The following is an 18,166-nucleotide window of genomic DNA, read 5'->3' on the forward strand; positions in this document are numbered from 1 at the left end:
GCAAAAACTCAGAAGTTGCTACCCTGCAGCTAACCATGGGAGTGAATTGGCTTAGTGCCTCCAGGCAAATACTTGTGTCGCTCCTTGCTGTATCCACGGGATCGCTGGGCAGAAAGAAAACAAGCGTGACAAGGCAGAGCATTCAGTCTCGTAGGCAGTGCCCGGTGCTACATGGTGACCTCTGAGCTATGCGCCAGTTGGTTTCTTACGGTGTCATCACCCCTTTGGTCAGTACTTACTGGCTCTTCCCCCTGCGTTTTTAAAATTCACATCACTGGGATAGTTTGTGCTGTAGTCATTGGGCTGGCTTTTCTTTTCGAAACGCTGCTGATTTTGGTGCACACATATAGAGGTACTATTGATTGCGAGTGCATCGCCAAGGGAACAGCCAGTAACTTCTACAATGCCTGTTGCCCCCTGCCCCGTTTTACTCCTGTCCCTGCAGACTGTCTTACCTGAACAGCTTTCCATTAAATGTGTGTGTTCATTTGTCTTAACTACAGAGGTCGTCGGTGTAATGGACCAATGTAATGTTAAACAACAATAAGAAAAATGCAGTTATTGAGAAGTTCAGTTACTAGGAGCAAAATTTGCCCTGAAATCCCACCTTACTTCCTGAAGAGTACTTTGGTTATAATTAGGGGGCACATCCCTGTGCAGCTTCAGATTTCTGGCCAATGCTAGCAAGATGCAAGAGTCCTTAAAAAGATGTATGGAGTGCAGTTAGTAATGACAAGATACACTCCTTGTGTTTTTGTCTGGGAAGTGACTGAGCTGGACGTGGACAAGTTTTGCCAGAAACTTTGCTCTCAGGCTGGGTGCTAATGAGGGAAAATGCAGTGCAAGAGACAGAAATTCAGTGAGGTTGTAAAAGCCTGAAGAGAGACCCATTAGGATGAAATCACTTAGGCAACCTTCGCTCAGGGTTTTGTTTTTCACACTGGGCTTTATTTATTGAGACTTATGAGCGAGCGAGTGTGGGATTAGGTGTGTGCTCAGGCCTGTGCTGAATTGTGGGGCTGGTGGTTCCTGCTCCAGAGAGAAGCTGTTTCAAGTTTAAAGCATCAGTCTGATGAAAAAGCATTTAATTCCTCCAGGTCTGTATAAGTGCTTGGAAGTTGCTGATTTTCTCGGGGGTGCACTGAAGGAGCTGTCATGAGGTTGCTGCTCTGCTTTGGGTCTGGTGCTGTTGGACCAACCGCAGCCGGAGCTACTGGACGTGCTGTGCTCCTGGGGGATGCCATGGCTCCACAGGATGGGGCTGGTCCTGGTCCTGGTCCCACGCATTCACTTTCAGAGTACAGGAAGCTTGCTCAGTACGAGATTTGGTCTGAACATCTGGCACAACGAAAACGTGGTCTGTGTTGGAGAGACTTGCACACAATTAGCGTTGGACACCTTTCCAGTGACATGATGTACCTCTTGTCTTGTGGGAAACGAACTTGAAGGAGGGCAGGCTCTTGGGTACATATGGGAGTAATCCTGCCCATAGGGTGGCTGCTGTAGTATCTGGAATTGCATGGTTTGTAGGTTGCATGTTTGCATCAGGCTTTAATGGAAAGCTGTTTCTGTCTGTGAATGAATGCATATTTAGAGCACTTTATTTCAAGTGTCGTGGAGCTTCCCAGTCCAGATCTCTTAATAAATTTTCTTTCTAACCCCTTTCTCAAACCGCAGGCAGGGACACCCGTGGTTGGATGCACCTCAGTCCTGCGTTTTATAGCTCCCCCACTAAGGAGTACCCATTACTGCTCTCTCTTCTTCATAGGAGCAAAGAAGGTTTGAACAAAGCCAAAGAAATTTTAACCCGCCTGGGGGTGGAGCCGTCCCACGAGGACTGCATCGCCGTCCAGCACGTCTGCACCATCGTGTCCTTCCGCTCGGCCAACCTGGTGGCCTCTACGCTGGGTGCCATCCTCAACCAGCTGCGGGATAACAAAGGGGTCGGCCGCCTCCGGACCACCGTGGGGGTCGACGGCTCCCTCTACAAGATGCATCCGCAGTGAGTCCCTCCGCTCCCGCCGTTGACGCTCTTCACCTGCCACGGTTTGCAAAGGGTCGAGCATGTAACCCCAGGACATCGCCCAGGCATGCGGTTTGGGTGTGAGATGAGGAACCTGAAATGTGGGTGTGGGGGTTTGGTCTGAGACGGGGAGCTTAGTGGAAAGGAGAGTTATCTTTAAGTGAAGAAGTAGGGTGAGATTTAAAAAAAAAACCAACAAAACCACAAAGAAAAGAACCAAAACCCTGAGTAATTGGATACTGCAATATCAGTGAAAACTATGGTGGTTTGAGTACATACCTTAAGGGATTTCAGTAGATCTCTTGGAAGGTGAGTTTCTTTGTACAAAATATTACTTTTGTGCCCGTGGATTGGGCTTTGATGAGAAGTGCATTAATGCACCTTGATCTCCATTTTCAATTTAAACTCAGTTGTTTTGAAAATGACTGTGCTAAACCCTATTTTTTTTTCATTCTTTTCTGAAGATATACGTGGAAACCAGGGCAAAAAATTGGTGCTTACATTTCCGTGGCTTTTTAAAAACTGTCTTTATCTTGTTTTTCCCCACCTTGAAAGTTACATTTTTAATCAAACAGCTGCTTAGATTTACGTAGAAATCAGAGAGGAACTTGAGCTCTTCTGCTGTGGGTGTACCTGATCCTGGTAACAGAGTTTGGTGTGAGTCTTAGTGTCAAAAATAACCCCAGTGTCCAAGCCCTAATGCTGTGGATGTTTGGGAGAGGCTGCTGGCCTGTGTGTGCTGGGAGAGCAGCACCTGCATAAGGGTTTCCAAGTTCAGGATAAAGAAATGGAAGAAATAAGCAGTGTGCAGGTGTCGTCTATGCACACGTGGTAAACGGCTTTTATTTTGTGGTGATAACAAGTCAGCTTCCAGTCTCGGCTGTAGGATTTAGCTGTGGGTACCGAGAGGGAGCAGAGGCAGAGCATCCAGGCCATACCTTGGCATTGGAGCTGGCTGGGAGGGCCAAGTGTCATTTATGAGGGAATTTTTGAAAGGAGAAATATGTTTAACGTTTCATTTCCAGTTTCTCATTATTTTATTGAAAAAAATACTTTCCTTAGTTAAAGAAAAACGTAAAATTTTGGCAAACAAAAAAATTTGCAAGAATGCTGTTTTGACTAGCTTTTCCAGATGGGCAGGTCTAGGGTGTGTTAAGATAACACACATGGGCAATTTTTGTTTCTGAACTGTTTCCCCACACCATTTAAACCAGTGAGTTCAGGACAGCTTGATGACCCCAGGAGAGGGGTTCGGAGCCTGAGGGTTTCTCCCACCGAGGGTCAGGTTCAGGGGATGAGACTCTGATGCTCCCCGCTGCTTTTTGCTGGCTTTTCTTAAAAGTTCAGGAGGAAAGAGGCCATAGGGAAGAACTGCTCTTTCCTGCTTGGGAGGCTGTAGCTAGTTCGGGTGCGATGAGGCTTCTTGCTTCCTTTGCTTTCTGTCCTTGTTGGCAGCATAAATTTTGGGGGTCGTGGGGGGGGGGTAAAGCAGACGGCGGGCTTGCAGCCTCCCCTCCCCGCAGGTACGCCCGGCGCTTGCACAAAACCACCCGGCGCTTGGTGCCTGACTCAGAAGTGCGGTTCCTGCTGTCGGAGAGCGGCAGCGGGAAGGGAGCAGCGATGGTGACGGCGGTGGCGTACCGGCTGGCGGAGCAGCACCGGCTCATCGATGAGACCCTGGCCGAGTTCAAGCTCACCCACGAGCAGCTGCTGCAGGTGAAGAAGAGGATGAGGGCGGAGATGGAAGCGGGGCTGAAGAAGAAGACGCATGAGACTGCCAAAGTGAAAATGCTGCCCACCTTCGTCCGCAGCACGCCGGATGGGACAGGTAGAGAGGCATGCCCTCGCTCGACCAAGGGCGCCGGCTCAGCTGAGGGGTGCCCAAAATGGGCTCCCGGCGGTGGGGTTTGGATTTGGTGGAGGGTGAGCAGGTCTGGTGCAACGGAAGAGGAGCCTCCCGAGTGGTGCAAAGGAGGAAATCTCAGCCCTGAGCAGGGCAGCCTGCGCTTGCCCTTGGGCTGGTTGCTGGCAGCTTGGCCCTAGGTCCTTGCCCGAGGGTGCAAGCAAGCCATGGCCTGGGGGGAGAAAATCACAGCTGGGCTCACAGTCCAAACCCATTCGAACCCTGTTCGCAAGCCTGGGCAGTTCTTTGCATTTCAGGGTGGCTGGCCAAATTTCTGCTTTCCCTCAGGGAACAGTTGTATGGGTCCTCTTTCCCTTATTGCTTTAAAACCAAACCAAACCAACAACCACAAAAAAAAAAAAAAGGGCTGGAATAATCAGAGCAGCATCTAAAATCTTCCTTTCATGAAGATCTACCCAACTGAGTTTCTAAGAGACTTTATATCAAAGTGTTTTCTAGAGAAAGCACTTTTTTAGGTTTTACTTATGGTTCTTTAAATATATATACATATTCTTTTACAGAGAACGGAGACTTTTTGGCACTTGACCTTGGAGGGACAAACTTTAGAGTTTTGCTGGTGAAAATCCGCAGCGGTAAAAGGAGAACAGTTGAGATGCACAACAAGATCTATGCTATTCCCATAGAGGTGATGCAGGGAACAGGAGAAGAGGTGAGTATTTGTGTTTCTGTTTTGCAGCACTGCTGCTGTTTAAATACCTTTTTAACAGCGTGTAACATGTACAATTTCAAATGCATGACTTTTCTCTTTAAAGCTGTTTGATCACATTGTTACCTGCATTTCTGACTTCCTGGATTATATGGGGATAAAAGGCGCACGTCTTCCTCTAGGCTTCACGTTTTCCTTCCCTTGCAAGCAGACCAGTCTGGATGCTGTAAGTTCCGGAGTATCTTTTGAATCTGCTGTTGTGCTAATGCTAGGCCTGATTTCTCTGCCTTCATATCATCTACGTGACACTTACAGGGAGGTTGTACAAGGGGAGGGTTCATGCTCTGACCCTGACCAGTACAGCTGCTCCTATAAATAGTTCCTTTAAAGGGAGCAATGCAAATGCTGCTCAGCCCATGGCTGTGACAGATAAGAGCATTTAAATTTTCCACAGGGGTGATATCCCTTTTCTAAGGTACCATGTTTTTTCCAGTCGTATAAACCTGCCGGACAGTGATACTTCCCTGCTTTTGTGAGCAGTAAGCAAAAATCCATCCCTGCTGCCAGTGCCTGTTCCCCAGCTGATCTGGTCTCACCGGACGGAGCGGATGGACCAGGACCTGCTCAGCTATGTCACCCTAAGGGTGACAGTGTAGCCTGCAGCATGTCCCTGTCAAGTGTACCCTTTTTCTTTTTGCTTTCATGTTTAACTCCTTCGCTGCCATGTACTTCCACCAACTCAACCTGTGCAGCTGTTAATAGTTTGCTGTCTACTTAGCACTTTTTTGAAGAAAGGCATATGTTCTGTCACGCTTATTTTTTTGAGTTTGTTGTTTCTGTCACTTTTTTGAGTTTGTTGCATTGCTCTAGAAATTTGGAGACCAAGCATTATTAGTTGCTTAAGATGCAAATTCCACATATGTAAAGAGATATTCATTTTCATAGAGACTCTTCTGTGTAACCTCACACTAAAGCATTTGAAATATCAAGTGTACAGAATATCATTTGAGTCTTAGTGAAAATAAGATGAATATTCATATATAAGGAAGGAGGAAATAGGCAGTGATGTTAGGAGCAGCCTTCCAATGTCCAGCTCTAGAATGATGTCGTCTTGCTGATGATAGGAGGCTTGGTCAAGCCAGGGAGACTTTGGAGTGTGACTGAGAGAGAAGACAGGTTGTTCAGCAAAATGTAGCACTCCTGTTGCTGAATACTGGAGAACCTCCTCTTTGAGCTGAGGGCCCCTATGAGTCTGTGTACTGACTGACCATAAATATTCATGGCCATTTGCTGGGACTGTGGGGTGAGAGCTGCAGTGTGCGATAACCTGTGGTCGCCTGTGTGGAGCGTTGTGATTTTGTGCTTTTACGGGCTGGGGAGGTGGGTGCACGCAGGGAAGTAATCAGATAGAAATGCTCAGTGATTGTCCCTTAGAGGATTGTAGGATTTGGGGGGCAATCTGTAGTGCACCAGGAAACTTGATAACCTATTTTCTTTCTTTTTAGGGTATCCTTCTCAATTGGACAAAAGGCTTCAAAGCTACAGACTGTGAGGGAGAAGATGTGGTGTATTTGCTTAGAGAAGGAATTAAAAGAAGAGAGGTGATTTTTCTTTGGTTTTGTTTTCTTTTTCTCCTCCTACTTCTCCCTCCCCTCCAGATTTGACAGACCTCATGGGTCAGGATGGCTCCCTCTCGCAGGGTTTCTGTGCCTTGAGGACACGGACTGTGCCTCCTGTCCTGCACAGAAGGCGTTTGCCTTGCAGAAGTTCCAGGTACAGCAGCCTCTGATGCCACGTTGCTGTGCTGGTTCTGATGCTTACATGTAGCCTGACCACCACGTAGGACAGTCTAGAGGGTACAGAGTGGAAATGGGAGAGTTCAGCCGCCAAACCGAAATTGCTACTCAAAATGAGTTACACTGGGGATTTCGTTTCATCGCTTGTTTTTTTCCCCAGAGGCTTCTAACTTTCTAAATTTGGTAGAACTCACAAGGCTTCTGTCAAACCCTGTGGCAATTTTCACTGCATCAGAGCATGAAGAAAGCAGGAGTTTTCAATATAGTGATTGTAGGAATGCACCTCAGTGCACCCTAAATGACAGTTTCCCCCCCCTCCCAACCCTTGTCTTGAAAAAGCCTGAAGCAGCTTAGCCAAAACTTTCTAGGAAGGGAAGAAAAATAGCCTGAGGAGAGCATTATTCAGAGTTTTTATCAGCAAGTGAAAAGGAGGTCTTAAAAACCTTTGCTACTGCACTGCTGTAATACAGAATGGTAATAGCCCTCTACTGTGTGCCTATATACAAGATCTGTACTTAGATAAAGCCAAAGAGAACAGCTAGGGATATACTTTCTTCTGAAGACATAGTCTATCCTAAGTAGAGTATGCAAGGAGCCTTAGCTACCTGCTGGTAGATTAAGTTCCTATTTTCGCATGTGTAAAATCAGGCTGGTATTTTCAGTTGTTTGTTTCCAGTGTATTTTGATAGCTGTGTGCTCCTTTTGTGTCCCCTTTTGTGTGACGGGTTGCCCCAAACCCAGAGTTCTCACTGTTGTATTTCTCTCTTCCAAAGGAGTTTGACTTGGATGTGGTGGCTGTGGTGAATGATACGGTGGGGACAATGATGACTTGTGCTTATGAAGACCCAAACTGTGAAATCGGACTCATTGTGGGTATGTGTTAGAGCTGCTTTTTCTTTGGCACTTTTTTATTAAACAGCATGTCCACACATCTGTCTGTGTGTTCATGGAGACATCCCTGTGGTTAACTGAAAACATATCTAGGTTGTCCAGGAGTGAAAGATTTTGAGATTAACAACTATCCCTTCAGAAGCAAGCTGCATGAAGTTGTTAACAGCAAAATTCAACAGCCAGCTTAGTTCTGTCTACAGTCAGTTGAGATAAGCACAGGCTGTAATGCTGAACAAATCCTGCCTGTTTTATCTGGGAAAGGCACTGTGCTGCTTGTGAAGCAAGCAAACGTGGGCTCAGGTAGCCTCACCAGCTCCTGGAGTATCTGGTACTTTAGCCCATGAAAGTTTCCCTGCCAGGGCATTCAGGTAGCCCACAGCTTCCCTCGAGCATGTGGTCTCTCAGAATAAACTTGTAAAGCACAGCCACAATTCCCGAATGGCATGTGATGGAAGGCTCTGATAGACAAAGTGCAGCGACTGATAGCTCCCTTCCCAGCAGTGAGACAGCTGAAATAATTCCACAGGCAACTGCCGATGCCTTTGCAAATGCCATGCTTGGGGTGCCTGAAGCATGGGGCAGTATGAATTCCCAAAGCTCTCCAGAGAAATGAGTTGTCGGTGGGAGAGAAGGGGACAAGGCACCTGCAAGCTGTAAGAACGCTTTCAGTTGTGAGGTGGCTTGTAGGAAAAAAAAAAAAAAGCCACCAATTTCTCCTCCAGACAGTTGGAAAATGTCCAGGATGCGTCAGCACAGTGCAGTGTGGGTAGGAAGCTGTGTCTGCGCAGCTCCGTCGGTGCCGTGTTTTCAGGGACAGAGTTCCCTGCAGGAAGGACAGCATGTCCTTGGGGTGCTGAGAGCATCGTCTGAGGACCGTCTCCTGCAGCCCTGCCAGAAATGCTCTGCAGCCAGCGTGTCTGCGTGCAGAGCAGGGGGTCGGAGGTGTATATCTGGGTATATCTGGGATAATGAAAGCGAAAGCCCCAGGGGTCTGACAGCTCCCTCTGCCCTGCCTGAATTGCCTTTGCCAGATTGATGGTGCTTGCTGACGAACCTGCATGAGCTGGCAGTCGCCCTGCTCCTCCCCGGTGCAGGGAGGTGGGTGAACTTCCCTGCTGTTGCTTGGCAGGGAAAAATATTCTTGCAAGGATGAGTTCATGTCATGCTGGTGCCTTGTCTCTGCCTGGTGCCACCTCTCCCACCCAGGAGAGCCGATGCTTTGAGTCTTCACTGCTGAATACTTTGGAAACTGCCACTGATGAGACCAGGTCTCTGCTTTTCATCTCCTGGCAACAGGAGATCATCTAAAAGCCTGTCAGTCTAACAGCCTGTATTGAATAGGTATCCACATATTCAGGCAGCCCTTACTTAGCTCATTCTGGATGACGAGACTTGGCATTGGGAGGTTGGCCAGTGCCGATGGTCCACAACTGGGTTTGATCTGGTTTGGTCCTGCAAACCTGGGTCTCGATCTGCAAGCCCAGACTTTCCCCCTCCAAGCCCATGACGTGGCTCAGCTCTCCTGCAGCAGGCAGTTACTGTGGGAGGATCTATTTTTGCTCAGACTTTATTGATATAGTACCCTAAAAAAGATCGCAAAGATCAGCAGAGACTTGCTGATATAATTGGTGTAGAATCTGTGATGCAGGTTTAAATGAGCATTCAGTAGGCAATTTCAAGAAAACTTTTGCCCCAGGTAGCAGCAAAAGCCACCTCACTTTGCTAATAAAGCTTTGCTCCCTAAGGTCTCTGTGTACATGGAGCACTTTGTAGTTGCAATGCTCCTCAGGATCCCCTTTAAGCAGAATCAGATATGGCATCATTTCAACATGGAAGTAACTTTCCTGCTGGAGAAACTATTTAAGCAATTTGAATCAGCAAAAAAACAAGCAAGAACTAAAAAATACCCTGCAATTAGCTGGTTAAACTCTTGGGGTTTTCTTTGCCCCATGCCTCAGAACTTGCTGAGGTTTTCAGTTCGGCAAATTTTCCCCTGAATTTTGTGGGTCCATAGGCTTTGTGGAAGGTGGTTCCTAACTTCAAAATCCAGCTGGTTGCTTGCTGTGGTTTTGGGTTCAGAAGCACACGAGTGTTGGTGTTCCAAAAGTGCTGCACTGCTGCTCCTCCCTATAGCATGGGACCCTCAGCCCGGCTGGCCTGGGTGAGCCTCTCCTCTGAGCCACCCTGAGCGGTGCACTGCAGCAGTAATATTCTCCTTCGATTTAGGATTATTGAAGATTGGGGGGGTTTTGTGACATTTCAAATGATGATTTTACTTCACCATTCAGAAAAAGCACTTTCAAGGTCCCCCAGAAGGTTTTGTCAGGACTGTTGTGCTTGTTCTAGTGTCGTTTTGTTCCAAACAAAGAGTAATTTCAGTATTTTCTTCTTTCAGGAACTGGCAGCAATGCCTGTTACATGGAAGAGATGAGAAACATAGAGATGGTGGATGGTGAGCAAGGACGGATGTGCGTGAACACGGAGTGGGGAGCGTTCGGGGATAATGGATGCCTGGACGATATCAGGACAATATATGACAAAGCAGTTGATGACTATTCACTAAATGCTGGAAAGCAAAGGTACTGCAGGATAAATGGTGTGCTAAGTATAAGCCAGGCTGCCTTAAATGCTTTTAAGAGAGAATGGGATTTCTCCCCATTGGAGAAGGGAGAGGTTAAGAGTGGAAAATGACTGCAGCCCTGCTATCGTGTGGGATCTCCTCTTCTGTGCTTTTTCTGGTCGCTGCTTTTTTGCAGCTTATTTGCTGCCATGGGACTGCAGCAGGGTTTTTGGTGAGAACTTCAAGAGTCTTGAAATTACTGAGAGACCCTTTTTCTCATCCTGCATTGTACTGAGGGGGTTAAGATGGGTTGTTGTTCTTTTGCTCTTGGTCTCAGTTTAATCTCTTTTAGCTGAACTCTGTTCGTAAAGGGCTCTGCCTCTAGAAATCCTCAGCCTAGACGAGCCAGCATGGTTGGAGCTTGGAGCTGCTGAGTCTGAAGCAGTCAGGAGCTTTCTAGTGGCTGCAGCCAGCTCTGACTTCAGGCAATTTTCTGGATGAAATATGTCACGTTAGAGGACCTGCCTTTCTTGGCCCTGGAGGTTGGTCCCCTTTTGGGGGCCCAGCTCTTGTTCGGGCAAGTGCCTTCCTGTCCCCTTCAAGAAAGGGCTGACAAGGAGGTGTACCCAGCACCGATAAGACTGGGCTGAGGCTGCTGCATGCCCAGACTACGGTTTTTCATAATTTCTCTGCAGCAATGCTTTGATGCCAGGAGCTTTTAAAAAGATTTTGTGATTAGAGTAAATCTGCCTGAAAACCTGGGGGATGCAGACAAGTTGGCAGGTCCCTTGGGAAGCTCTTTAGAAGTTCGGGCACAAACAGACCCAGAGAGGCAGATGCTGAGCGAGCTTGATGCGGCGGCAGAGATGGTGTGGACTAAGCAGCCAAAGGCAGTAGCGGAGACTGCCAGAGGGAATAATTTATTCCAGAGAGAGTTAGGCACTCAAGAGGAAGGACACTTGCTGAGTACAAGCCTGAGAGAGCTCATAATACTAAATGGACTGTGTGGCCTGCTTCCAGCGGGATGGTGTGCTAGGCTCTGCTCAATCCAGGGCAGAAACCCTGCTTTAGAGCTTCAGGAGGTGAAATAAAGGATGGATCACTCAATGCACTTTTCAAGAAATGGAAAAGTGTTTAGTTCTCATTTGTAAGGGCACAGCTTACAGACCCCAAAATGCTCCATTCAAACCAGAATGATTTGGAAGAGGAAGGAGCGCAAAGCAGATTCCTGCCCTCCTCAGCACAAGACTGCCCTGTACTTTGTGCCGAGCATCGTTCATGGACCGCTTCTTGTGGTGTGCTGGGAAGAGGTCTGCAGGTGGAAGATATTCCCTCTCTCCAGCCTGGGGGCAGGCCTGCAAGTGGGAAACTCAGGTCCTGTCTGCAAAGTGGGGGACAAGGGGTTCAAGCCAGCTTGGTTCCTCGCTCTGGTTTTTGGACTACTGAAAACCAAGTGCTGGAATTAACTGAAAAGCATAAACCAGCCGTGGACCCCCAGCTTGCTAGTTTACAGGTCAGCGATCCTGCGAACATGCCAGACATACTTTTTCACATGTTTTATCTTTCACAGGTTTTGCAGCACAGGACTGCGCTCGCAGTGACTGTACCTTGTGGTTTTCCTGTAATTTTCTGCAGGGAGCCACTGAGCTTTTTCTGTGGAAGGTTTCAGCTGTGCTTCAAGAGGGCTCCTAAATGTTGCGCGGTGGAGACAAGTTTTCCCTGGGGTCCACTCGGGGCTGTCACTGGGGGATGCATGGCAAATCTGGCTTTCATCTGGGCATTGTTCTGCTGTCTGGCAACAGGTTTTCATTCCTTCCATCTGGGAGAAGTACCAACCGTCATTAACAACAGCCTGGCTGGGGGAACATGGTAGTGAGGAATAGACGGAGTGTTTGTAGATGGGCTCACAAGGCTTCCCACTGAGTCTTCATGCTTTTTCTTGCCCAGTTTTTCTAGTAAATGGCCATTCTGTGTAAATCAGATTGCGTATTTCATGTCTCCAGTGTGTGCGGGCAGGACACCTGGCTGATAACGCAGCTGCGATGCTGCCTTTGCAAATGTGAGCAGCGTCCCTCTGAGCTGTGCCGCTGTCTTTTGTTGCAGGTACGAGAAAATGATCAGTGGGATGTACCTGGGGGAAATAGTCCGCAATATTTTGATTGACTTCACCAAACGGGGGTTCCTGTTCAGAGGCCAGATTTCAGAGACGCTGAAGACCAGACATATCTTTGAAACCAAGTTCCTTTCTCAGATTGAGAGGTAAGAGCACTGCATGGGAGGCTGTTTGGAGTGAAACAGTGTGGTAACTAACGCTCATCTGGTGACACTGCTGGAGGGGAGGGACAGCTGGAGAGCTGTCTCTCTCCAGAGAGGTTGTGTGGTTCTCCAGAGATAATTTTGGTTTCAGTAGGAGCCTGCCATGTGCAGAAGGACTCTTACAACATCACCTGAATTTCTGGCAATGCTTGCTGCTAAATAATGGGAGGGGCTGTCAGGGGTTCCCTTACTGTATCATTTCATTTGCTTGCTTGGAAATCAAGTCATTTCGCTGTGCCCCTTGTGTGTCTAGCTATAATTGTTGAACTGAAATAACACTAGCTGAATGAGCACTTTTTTACTGGATATTTTTGTGTCTTTGTTGCTCGGACTCTGTATTTTAAAGCAATCTCAAAGCCTATTGAGTCTTTATGGGAGGAAAAACCCCAAGTTGGTCATGAAAAATATTTTCCTGAAATGCCCTTTGGTAAGAAAAGAGAAAGGGAAGCAATGAAGAGCTGGACTTGGAGCCTCCCTTGCTGCCTGCGCCCCTCTCCTGCACCGCAGCGTGGTGCTGGGGTGAATGAATTTGCATTCCCCGAGGTCTCTTGCGCTGGCAGGAGAGGCTGCTGCCCGCTGTGGGTGCACGGATGCTGGGTGCATGTGGGTGGCAGCGGCTTGACTGAGGGAAACCTTTAATTTAACACTGTGCTCTTCTGCTTCCGCAGTGACAGGTTAGCCTTGCTGCAGGTGCGAGCCATCCTCCAGCAGCTGGGGCTCAACAGCACCTGCGATGACAGTATCATTGTCAAGACTGTGTGCGGAGCGGTGTCGAGGCGAGCAGCTCAGTTGTGCGGCGCTGGAATGGCTGCGGTTGTAGATAAAATTAGGGAGAACAGAGGATTAGAGCACCTGGAGATAACGGTTGGTGTGGATGGGACTCTGTACAAACTACATCCACAGTGAGTATTCACCGTCTCAGCATTTTTTTGCCTGGGATCTGTAGCGTGTTGCTTGTATATCCTTTCTCTTGATGCACCAACCTGGTCTCTCTTATTTGCTAGGGTAAGAGCCAGGGCAAAGAAGTCTTAATCAGGGGTGGTCAGGGCTTTCTGAAGGGCAACAAGAGGGTCAAGAAGGACTTGTGAAGGATTCTTGGGGCAGTGACAAACTGAAGGGGACGCAGGTTGCCGAACAAGTTGGAAGCCGCACAGCAAGGGAGAGCTCTCTTGCCGATGAAAAGGCAGTGACAGAGCAGTGCTGAAATGCTTGGTGCCTCTTTGGAGGATGTTTCTGTTCAGTGCGTAGAGGAGATGGGCTGCTGCGAAGCAGCGGCAGGTGAGGGCAGGAGTCTAAAAAAGCTGGCGGCGGGAGGAGGAGAGGACTAGTGCCCATCTTTGGTGGGAAGAAGGCAATTGTACATGGTCTTTTCTCTCCCCTTTGCTGTGGTGCTAGCAATCCGGGTTCACCCCATGCAGACAGAGAGGTGGGGGTAGGATGCAGGTGCTTTTTTCCCTTAACTCCCACTGCTCCCAGTCTTCAAATCCACCCTAGTTTCCAGCGTTTTAGTTCTTTCCCCGGTGAAAGGGGGGGACACCGCAAAGGCCTGTGGCAGTGCTACGCTCTGCAGGTGCTGCGGGACCTCCCTCACCCTCTGCCGTTGTTTCCTTTCACAGCTTTTCGAGGATCATGCACCAAACAGTCAAAGACCTGGCACCCAACTGCGACGTGACCTTCCTGCTGTCAGAGGACGGCAGCGGGAAAGGGGCAGCGCTCATCACAGCGGTGGGATGCAGGCTTCGTGATGCCGAGCAGAACTGAACTCCACAATCCTAGCCCCGATTCTGTCTTGTGAGCACTTTCTCATAAAGCAGCGACTGCATAGTCAGAACTGGTAAAAACCCAGAACTCACTGCTTTATCGGGGAAAAAAACAAAACAACTAATGACATAAAAATTAGGATACAAGATAGAATGTGTGCTGTTAATAATATCTCCTGTTTCTGGACCCCAATCTGCATGTTTCTTATTCACCTTGTTGGTACCTTCCCCATCTGTAGGTCATGGAAAAATCAGTCTATAATTTCTGCAGCTGTCAAAAATCAGTTGTTGTCTGAGATGAAATTGCCCCCAAGTGATGTGCGTTGAGAGCTACTGTTGCATCGTACCAAATGTGTTCTTTGCAGCATCCTGTTAAGCGCACTGCCAGCACGCTGACCACCAGACCTGGGTGTTGATGCTTTTAGTGAAGGAGAAGCAACAGTTCCCTCCTGCATATCTACCTGCTGTTGTTTCGTCTAAAGCGATTGTGAAAACATTATGGTGTGTCAGCACTGTGCACGCACGTAACTCTATAGTGGGACTTGACAATGCGACTTACTTGCTTCCTTGATGCCTGTTTTGTCATGGTAAAAGTAAATGCCCTTGTCCCACAGACCTGGTTCCACTGGTATTTCCCATTGCTTCTGTGAATAGTGTTGTGTTACTGGGCGAAATCTGTCACGTTTCAGCAAGAAATCCCTAAAGAGTAAAACAAAGTGGTTGGTGATTGGGGTAATCCAAATCTCCAGACCCGGGAAATCGGTAGATTTATGGTCCCTCCATGGGCTGTGCATCGGTAGATTTATGGTCCCTACATGGGCTGTGCTGTATTCTTCTGTTTAAGAGTTCTTATAAAAAAATATTTTCTATCTCTTCTTGTTAGTCTAGATCAGAGCACTGCAGCTGCCCTTCTACTGATCTGCAGCTGGACAGTGTCACTCGGATGTGTATACTTCCGTCTTTCGCCTTAAATGGGTATTTGCTTCCATACAAAGCTTTAATCTTTAATACTCAGCCACTCAAAACACAAACACTCAGCTAGAGTTAGTGATCAGAAAGGAATACGAGGGTTTGATTTTGATCTTGCCTTTGAGGACCCGGGTGCGTGAACTAAACAAACCACAAAGCCAAAATCGGACCCAGCTTATTCCAAGGACTAAAGCAACAACGAAGTTCATATACACTTGGTGTATCCTGTTCTCTGTCGAGTCGATGCCATTATTATATTTGCATACCAGTTGCATTACTTAAATTGAGAAGCAGTTAGGAAGGCAAACACTGAATAACATTTGCAAGTCACACCACTTTCTGCAAAGAGGGAGACCACACAGTAGTCCTTAATTCCCGCTCTTCTACCAAAAATGAATTTGAGATGTCTGCATGGTTTTCCCTGCTGCCTTTTCCTGCAGAAAGTAGATGGAAATTTGCCAGCTACTCCTCTTTGTCCTCGTTCCACTCCCCTAAGATTTGGATTGCCCTACCTATCGATAACATTTCAATATGCATTATGGTGCACTGTGAGTGAATGTTGTAAAGTAACATGTGAGTCACAAACAGTCATTGCAGCTTTAAGTGTGTGTCTACCTGAAAAATTGCATGCCTAACTGGTTTTGCAAAGGTAGAGAGTCTTTTTACTTTGCACACTAGTAGCTCTGATACTAGTGTTACGTGATACTTGTGAAAATATTAAACTTTTTTGATGTGTGTTAACTGGTGTTTAGTGGTTCTTTCTGGAAGAGGTGCTGTTGGCTGGTGGCTTAGTGCTTTGGGAAGAGCTATTGTGTAGGGAGAGCTGCAACCTAATCCCAGTGGTGCCTGCGTTTTGTGTGTGTGTTTTTATTCCCGGGCATTCGGGGTCAGATTCAAACAGGGTGGATTTCACCCAGGTCCCCATGCCTCGTGTTTCCTAATGTAGTTCAGCAGAGGCACAGAGCTGACAACGCCCAAATCTTAGGGGCCATGTAGCTTGTCCGGGTGCATCTGCAGTGCAGGAAAGCCTCAGCCCACTGCACCAAAGCCAACGTGATTATATTAGGCTTTGCCAGATACGCAGTGACGGATACGTTACAGTCGCTTTGTCCCCACAGAAGTCTGATGCATGTCAGAGTCCGTAAGCTCCTTGTGTGCAATAGGGTTAACGTTTGCAGAATCCCAGTGTCAGGTGCCCGTACACTGCTGGTTTGCAGGTCCTGTGTTGGAGTTGTATACGAAAGCCCCTTTTGCATACGCTAAAGTTGTCCTTCTCCCATAACCCATTTTACGTTACAGCCTGAATAGTCTCTGACACCCTTGATGTGCAGCTATGACCCCAAATGGGAGACAGAAGAAGGTGAGAAACTTTTTGGGCACAGGGGACACATTGCATTTTAATTGCTTGAAGATTTGCAAGTCTTATGCCTGCCATGGGCAGTGCTGTAGGGGTGGTGTGAGCTGTGCCTGGGGACTTGGGTTTGGAGCTCTTCAGCATCTGAGGGCTAGGCTCAGTGCAGGATAGAGGATGAATGAGAAGTGGAAGTTAAACTTGGTCTCAGGGTGACTGTGAGTTTTGGAGATGCTGGCATAGGTCGCTTTGTTTATTGGATCCAGCTCATAACAAATAGGGAGTGAGTTTGTGTTTCTAACAGCGCAACTTTTCCTACTGTGGACCATAGGTGATGTACTTGATAAGACACGGCAGTTCTTTTCCAAAGGGAGACCTGGTGGGATTTCCATTTCCAGACTACTTCTTACCCCTAGGAAACTGTTCCAAGTGAATCACAAGCTATAACTGTCGGAAGAAATGTCTCCAATGTTATCCAAGCAATGACTGAGATGTCTTACTTAAAGCTTTTAGGCTTGGTGAATAAAATCATAGTCCTCTTAATTGTTAAGCTGTAATTACTGCAATATGAACACAAAAATCTTATATTTCCTGGGGAAAAGACCATTTGCATACCACTGTTGTAATGTCATCCGCTCCTTACTCCTCTGGGGGTTCTCTCAGAAGCCTTTTGAATGGGTTTTAAAACAAGCAGACTTTGTTTTGTTTTGTTTTCTTAAGAAAATAGCAGAAGGCAAAATAAAGTGTTTCTGAACTTCTGAACCCCGTTCTGTGCTTTTTGTTCGTTCCTTTGCCATAAAAATGAGATGCTTCAAATGTTTTTCTTAACTGACTGCAGGGACTGCGGTGCTGCTTAGAGCACAAATAACTGTGCGGAGGAGGGATTTAATGCTGACCCGGAGATGTTTTACTGCTGCGTGGTATTTAATCATGTCTATATTTATATGAGGAATTGCATGTATTTACCATGGAGCATGGTGTTCCTGTTACCTCATATATCACAGGAAATCATGTAGTCTGCCTTGGCATGCCTTTTCTTCCAGTATCTAACGAGGGCTCAGAGCTTCTCCGCTTCCTTAACTGTTGCTGTTTCTAGGGGAGAAACTTCTCAGGATCTGCAGTGTGAGTCCTTCAGGGCACGGGGAGTTTTGCTTGCACCCTGAAGAAATCATCCTCTGCTTTCTGCACCCAGACGAGGGAGAGATGCTTTGAGCTGTCAGAAAATGCCAGTGCCTGTCAGGGACTGCACAGGGGAGATGCTGCCAGCACGTGCATGACTCTTGGGCACCTGAAATAGGCTCTGACTGGCTGTTAAGATGTGATGGAAGATGGGATGCTCAAGATAGGCCTGTTTGGTCTAAAAAGATCCGTGTTAGAAAGCTGCAGGATTTAAAGGGTTTAAAGCCCTTACAATCACATCGGCTGGGCATGGGAGAGGTACAGCTTATGTATATGAAATGGTGAACTCTGTGTGTAGGTGTCCTTCAGTTCCTCGGAGCAAGAGTCTGCAACCTCTAGTCTGATCCCAGAGATGTTTGCCTTGCAGAGCGTCCCTCCCAAATTGTTTTGAATCCCTTCAGAAGAAAGACTTGGTGGTGGTTGTAAGTAAATGCCTCTTACTGCTCTCCCCCTGTCCTGCGCGCACCCCAGCAGTGCGGTCTCGAGAACAGCGGGCTGGCCAGTTAAGAGGGCTGGATGGATAACATCTAGGTGAGAAACTACCTGCTGGAATGATTCAAAAGAATGAACTTTTTAAGAAGGGCATATAGCCCTGTGCTCTGTTGTCCCATTAGTGACACAAGTTTGTTGGGCCTCTGTGTAACATAATTGTTCTCCACAGCAGCCAGAGAGGTGAAGAAGATTAAGTGGAGAAGGAAGATATATCTGCTGGTTCCTGTATTGAAACAGACTTGGGAAAATCACGTCCCTG

General features: G+C 47.4%; 1 protein-coding gene across 1 annotated transcript in view; it reads left to right on the forward strand.

Moving 5' to 3' along the window:
• HK1 (hexokinase 1) overlaps positions 1–16,816 on the forward strand; it is a 39,045-nt gene extending 22,229 nt beyond the window's left edge. The window contains exons 9-18 of the mRNA XM_075025350.1: positions 1,769–2,002; positions 3,547–3,851; positions 4,448–4,596; positions 4,700–4,819; positions 6,099–6,194; positions 7,163–7,262; positions 9,676–9,859; positions 11,944–12,099; positions 12,825–13,058; positions 13,773–16,816. Coding sequence (XP_074881451.1) covers positions 1,769–2,002; positions 3,547–3,851; positions 4,448–4,596; positions 4,700–4,819; positions 6,099–6,194; positions 7,163–7,262; positions 9,676–9,859; positions 11,944–12,099; positions 12,825–13,058; positions 13,773–13,917 — 1,723 coding nt within the window. The 3' untranslated portion in view covers positions 13,918–16,816. The remainder of the gene's footprint in view (positions 1–1,768; positions 2,003–3,546; positions 3,852–4,447; positions 4,597–4,699; positions 4,820–6,098; positions 6,195–7,162; positions 7,263–9,675; positions 9,860–11,943; positions 12,100–12,824; positions 13,059–13,772) is intronic.
• The last annotated feature ends 1,350 nt before the right edge of the window (positions 16,817–18,166 follow it).

Source organism: Buteo buteo, chromosome 4 (genome assembly GCF_964188355.1).
Source record: "Buteo buteo chromosome 4, bButBut1.hap1.1, whole genome shotgun sequence".
Lineage (NCBI taxonomy): Eukaryota > Metazoa > Chordata > Aves > Accipitriformes > Accipitridae > Buteo > Buteo buteo.